The sequence below is a fragment of the Sinohyriopsis cumingii genome, chromosome 7 (genome assembly GCF_028554795.1).
Source record: "Sinohyriopsis cumingii isolate HCF-2022 chromosome 7, ASM2855479v2, whole genome shotgun sequence".
Taxonomy (NCBI): domain Eukaryota; kingdom Metazoa; phylum Mollusca; class Bivalvia; order Unionida; family Unionidae; genus Sinohyriopsis; species Sinohyriopsis cumingii.
In genome coordinates, this window is record NC_142967.1 from 131,635,104 (window position 1) to 131,641,103 (window position 6,000).

The 6,000-nt window shown below is 37.5% G+C and overlaps 1 protein-coding gene across 1 annotated transcript in view; it reads right to left on the reverse strand.

The window, feature by feature from the left end:
- LOC149796141 (calcium-activated chloride channel regulator 2-like) overlaps positions 1-3,707 on the reverse strand; it is a 44,652-nt gene extending 40,945 nt beyond the window's left edge. The window contains exons 1-2 of the mRNA XM_089963934.1: positions 3,317-3,707; positions 2,678-2,966 (exon numbers count right to left, since the gene is read on the reverse strand). Of these exons, the coding sequence (XP_089820060.1) occupies positions 2,678-2,966; positions 3,317-3,502 (475 nt within the window). The 5' untranslated portion in view covers positions 3,503-3,707. The remainder of the gene's footprint in view (positions 1-2,677; positions 2,967-3,316) is intronic.
- Positions 3,708-6,000: the final 2,293 nt, after the last annotated feature.

A 6,000-nucleotide genomic window follows, 5' to 3' on the forward strand; every position in this document is an offset into this window, starting at 1 on the left:
GTTGCATATCAATACCACAATCCAAGAATAAATCCTTATTTGAAATTTCATTATAAATTAAAGTCTCTATTTATATTTCAAAGAATGTTATCAGAGCACTTTTGTGTTTCCAGAGAAGAAATAATTTTAATCATTCCAAATGATATACTGTACACAATAAATCATAATTATGTTAGGATGTTAAAACACGAATGAATAATCTTTCCAGTGACAAGATTATATAGTCCTCTACTTGACCTCGGGTCACAATTAGCATATTCTAAAAATTACTATTACCAAATGGAAAATATCCTTCTCGAAATTTGTTAATATGTACAAAATAAAATATATTAGTTATAATGTGTGTGTGGGGGGGGGAGATTTTTAACGTAGCTTTAACGATTTTTCAGTCATGTTGCTACGATGTCGGCAGTGTGTCAGTTTATAATGATGTCTAATACTGGGTGTGACGTTCTGTCGTATTGGGGTGGGGTTCTCCCAATATAATTTAATTAAATTAAATTGAAAGTTCCACCCTGGCTCGTTAGGTTAGAATGTTAAATTAGTGATGATGTAGATTTACAGCTCTGAGCCCCCAGTCAGCAATGCCGACGGTTAAATTATAGAGAACACGAAGATGAAATTCAATCAATAACAATTTAATAAATGTGATAATTTAAAAACGATAACTTCCAATCACTCGTCTTTCCCTCGACCAAGTGACAGCCTAATTCATCCCGTGATTTACAGTGTGAGTTCGATTTTCCCCCGTCCTTGCATCTACTCATCTATTTCTTCCCGCTGATTCTTCCTTCTTTCCGTTCCTCTAACTCCTCCTTTGTCTCTGTTTCCCTCTCTACTATCTCCTCCTCCAACTTCGCTCCCAGACTTCAACTTCTCCTTTCTTCTCCTTTCCCTCTCTATTATCTCCTCCTCCAATTTCGCTCCCAGACTTCAACTTCACCTTCTTCTCCTTTCCTCCGGCTCTCTATCCGAGACTACGGGACCAACTTTAACTGGTCTGTCCCTCAAAGCTTCCTGTGAAAAACCACAAGGCGTTAACAAATGTTTTATCGAACCTCACCTCACACTATAACGACAATTAACCATCAGATAGCTGTCACTGTTTCGGCCACGCATGCATACACATCGAAATTCCCACACACTTCTTGCAGGGTAAACAATGGCGTAATAACACAGTATCAGCGAATTGTTATACAGACATCAATACATTGCGTCACGTCAGTATATACACATATATATTTAATCTCATCGTACTACAATCTGACAAAATCAGACGCATGTCTGTACATTACAAATATTCAACAATGGCAAAATCTATAATCATATGAACATATGTGTTAGTCTACTATAAAATACCCACATAGTAAATTACAATATTAACTCTTACGACGGCTGGCAAGCTATATAATTCTTTACAAATATCAACTCATTTCTTCAAAATATGCAAACATATTAACAAAACAAATTAATTATTCGTACTACGATTGTAGTAATAATAAAGTATACATACGACCTACAATTAAAATGCAGTCGCATTCCACAAAGACCGAACAAACATCTACTGACCTTTTGAAGCTTTCTGTACTTAGAATTTCCCGCTCTAAGATTTTCCCGCCAATAACGAATGGCTATTCGGAGTTACGCTAACCTCTTCTCTGGGTAATTTCTCTCAGCGAACTAACTTTTGCCGGAAAACTCAGGGATATCATTCTACCCAAATCAAGGTCTCGCCCCTATCTCGATTCTGATTGGGTGGCGCTGTGTCCCTGTCCAATCGTCTTAGCGGCCAGTTCAACCTGTCTGTCTGTTTGCAGGGGAAAGAAGTTAGGACACTCCCACTTCTTCAGGCAATTTCTTTTGATCTGGGAACATTTCGACACCTAGGTGATAATTGGCTGTCTGTGACTTCGCAACTCCGATGTCCGGTCCTTCGATTCTAGCCACAACAATCTTACGTAACGGATTAGTGCTAGCCTTCGGCAATGTTAGACATCAAACAATGACCCGTCAGAATTACCTTGATTATACATGTTTCAAACTGGGCTACACTGGGTCGGGGTAAACATGACACTGGGGCATAATGCCGCAAACATATAGCATCATGTCCCATCCGGTCCAATTATCCAGACACTAGTCCGACCAGTCCTAGCAATAACCTCTTGATGCTGAGAGCTTAGCGAGGCAGCTACTAATACCATTTTTATAAGTCTTTGGTACGACTCTAACCCGCGACCTCCGGCATCCGAGGAGGACTCTCTAGCCACTAGGCCACAAGAGCGGTAGAGTTATAATTAGAAAGTCTGTTACTGTACTAAAATTATACTATATAACCTCGACAATGTCAGGTACGCCAGGTAAATTGTAGGGAAATTCCAATAACCTAGACCCAGACCCAAATAAACATGTTTAATTCTGTTAATAATGATCCTGATATTAAACCCATACAGTTAGAGAATATTTTAGCTATGCATTAGAGGTTTACATGATTTAATAGATCAATAATTCAGGTAAAGTAGGGGGAAAAAACTTGATTTTGGACAAGGTTAAGTCCAACATACAATCTTACATAACAATAGCATATTTTGAAATAAAACAAATGAAAAGACCTAACAAAAAAAATGCAAATTAAATATACATAACAAAAGATAGACAAAATTTACAAAAATGTTAATACCTGGTTTAGCATAGTATGGCTGCGCTCGTGTATTGGTGAGGAACTCCTTGGTAAGCAGCACGTGAATGCCCTGTCGACCACATCCACGATAGGAACGTGCTTGCGGCAGGTGACGAGCACTCGTCGATATATCAGATATGATGACGTCAGCAAACTGTAGGCTTTCTGTCGTGGCGGCAGGTGCACTGATAGTCGTCCATGAAGAGGGCAGAAGAATTGTTATTTCTTTGAAATATGCTCGTTTTCTTGTGGCAGTGTGTAGAACTTTCGATGCGTCTGATAAAGTTTTCTTTAGTATAGAAAAAAGAAAATAGCATTTATTTTGGAGATTAGTAATTCAACAATCGGATCGCTTACATTTACCTATCATTCCATCCATGCACCTGTTTATCTCTATGTATCTACCTATCTATTAATGTTTCTACCTGTCCGTCCGTCCGTCCAACCATCTAAAGTCCGTTTGCCTTCCTTTTCCTTTTCAAACATCCGTCCACCCGTCAATGTTCCAGTTATTCATATCTCCATCTAAGCATCCATTCATAAAGTTACTTGTCAGTTTTTGCAATTCTTCCGACCTACTTACATATGTATGGCTACATGTTCGTGTGTTCTCAAACAAAATATGCACATATTTCTTACCTTAAGTTTGTCAATCAAGGCAGGGTCTTCACCTACACTGTCATGCAAAGCTATTATAACATTTTTAAATCCGTTGTTCTCCAGCACAATATCTGACGGTTTTGTAAGCCCTTGTCCGCGACAAAGAACATAAAGCAACGTCAAGAGAAGGACGAAATTCAGAAATCTTCTATAGTAGATTGTCATTGTTTGACATTCTGATTCAAATAATCTGTGATGAAGTTTAAGTACTGTCCTCAAACGTACTCGGCTCTTTTCTACCCTGTCTCTGTCACTTACAGCCACGGCAGCACTCCTGGCTTGTATTTTTTAATCCATTAGTACGTATTAATGGTTTCACATTACATGGAACATTGCTCTCATCCTATTAGTATTTTGGTATAAAAAAAATCCCTTGCAACCCTGAAGTTCAATTATTGTGACAAATGGTCTTAAAACTATATTCTACGATATCTTTATCGGGAAAATATACGGCACTCAAATGGCTACCAATTAGACAATAGATTCCTTTGTGGTGTAGTTGCTAAAACATGTGGGTCAGAAATTACAAGTGAATTAGTGATACTGGCCGCGTTTAAAGTGCGTCGTAAACGGAGTCTTTTTAAATTACGTAGGAATGAAGAAAAGAGCAAGAGCATACATACATACATACATACATACATACATACATATACGTAATCCAGATTGGAAAATGGTCCAATCGTGGCAAGCCAAATGGTAAAATATAAACCAGTTATTTAAAAAGGCCACAAAATTGTTGGATTATCAACCGTCTGTAATATGATAGTCGTTGACAGAAGCCTGAAATAATACATGGTCGTAAAAGAGAGCGACAAACACTAAGTTTCAGCCAAAAGTGTAAATTAAAAATGTTCACGACGTTCAAAACGGCTGTAAGCAGGGAGTAGTGATGACGACATAGACAGTGGAGTTCTAATCCCAGTGCCCCGCAGTCAGCATCTCATTCCCGTGAATGTGGTCACATTAGTCACTGCGCATGTATAGATGACTCTGTTCACGGTGTAAAGGGAGTTGCCAAACGGAAAAAATGCGTGCACCCATTCGTAACTTCGGAGTCAATCCTACATATCATGCCTCAAATGTTTCACGATAGCTGTCATGCGAATCACTTACGCTATTTTACTAAACAGAGACTGACCGAAAGTTACAAATGCATCCACCTATTTTTCATTCCTCACTTTGGTCAGTCTTAGTCAATCCAGTTGTAGAAATAGCTGACGTTTTCCAAAAAGATTGGGTTTCGTATTTTTGCTGCGAAATTACAGGCGAACAAAATATATGATTTGTTTCCCCCTGTAAATTATTGCTACGACATACAACCGACATAAAGTTTTGTCTCACAGAAATAACACGACGTTCACGATTGGCGTAATAAAACGTGTATTCTGGTTTAACAGAGGGCCATTTCTTAGGAATTCTTATATGATCGTTCTGGGTGTAGCTTGTTTGACACGTGCGATTTGACCAGTAACCTGTACTTAACTAGCGCATTTGTACTTAATGTCTGGGTACAGTTTTGGTGCGTTAATAAAAATTCATTTTTTATATTATTTGGTATTAATTCATATGCACTGTACTTAGTTATCGGTCATGCACGAATAACGATCATACACAGATTGACAGATCACTCGGGGGAAAATCCCGAATCCCTCGGAAGCACTTGAGGGTGTAGTCTTTCTTGTGCACTCTACAAAATATTTGCACACATCGAACCATGTATTATCTCTCTGTTCTACGCTTAACCATGTGTAAACTGTTCAAACTGACCACCCGAATATTTCCCTGATCTTCCTCTGTACTCCTCTGTATAAGCTGCCACCTCCACCCCAATCTGGTTTACAAAGAAGTAACTGTGAAGATTTCGTATAAAATATTGACAGAAAAAGCCGTTAGTTAAACATGTTATTTAATACCGACATTCAAAATGATGATGATGATGATGATGATGATGATGATGATGATGTACTGTTTCATCTGAATGGTTCACTTTCAATTACACTTAACAAATAAGCCATATCTGTAAACATTTTTGGAACAACAAAATGGTACATAACCGATTTTCTGTTGGGTTTGAAATTTTCAGCTCGAGCCATTTAAGTCTTATTGAAATTTGATATGGACCAATTTATTTAAAATGCTAAGCTGAATTCCAGTTTAAGGAGTCCTTCAAACATATCTTATCTGACATTATTCAAAATGAGGTCTGATGCGTCGGTATGTACTTGGGAAGGGCACTTTGTCCCGATTTCTTCAGCATTATATTTTCATTTATGTGTTATAATTGCCGTTAAAACCAACTAAAATTTTATTTAACATGGCCGTTTTCGATCCATTACTATTTTAAAATTCCAAGCTTTCTTGTTGCAGAAAAAGCGTGAAATGCTTTAATATTTTCCAGGACTTACACATCATTTCAAGGCATTGGAGGCCATGTACTTTAAATAAACCCAATACAGGTGCTGCACAAAGCGGAAACAGTCTTGTAGGCTCCAACACTGAGTGTATATATATATATATATATATATATATATATATATATATATATATATATATATATATATATATATAAAGAGAGAGAGAGAGATTCCGGTTACTATATTTAGACTCTGACACAATGAAATCAAGATCAGAATGTACATATTAAATTCAATGCAACTCCAGTC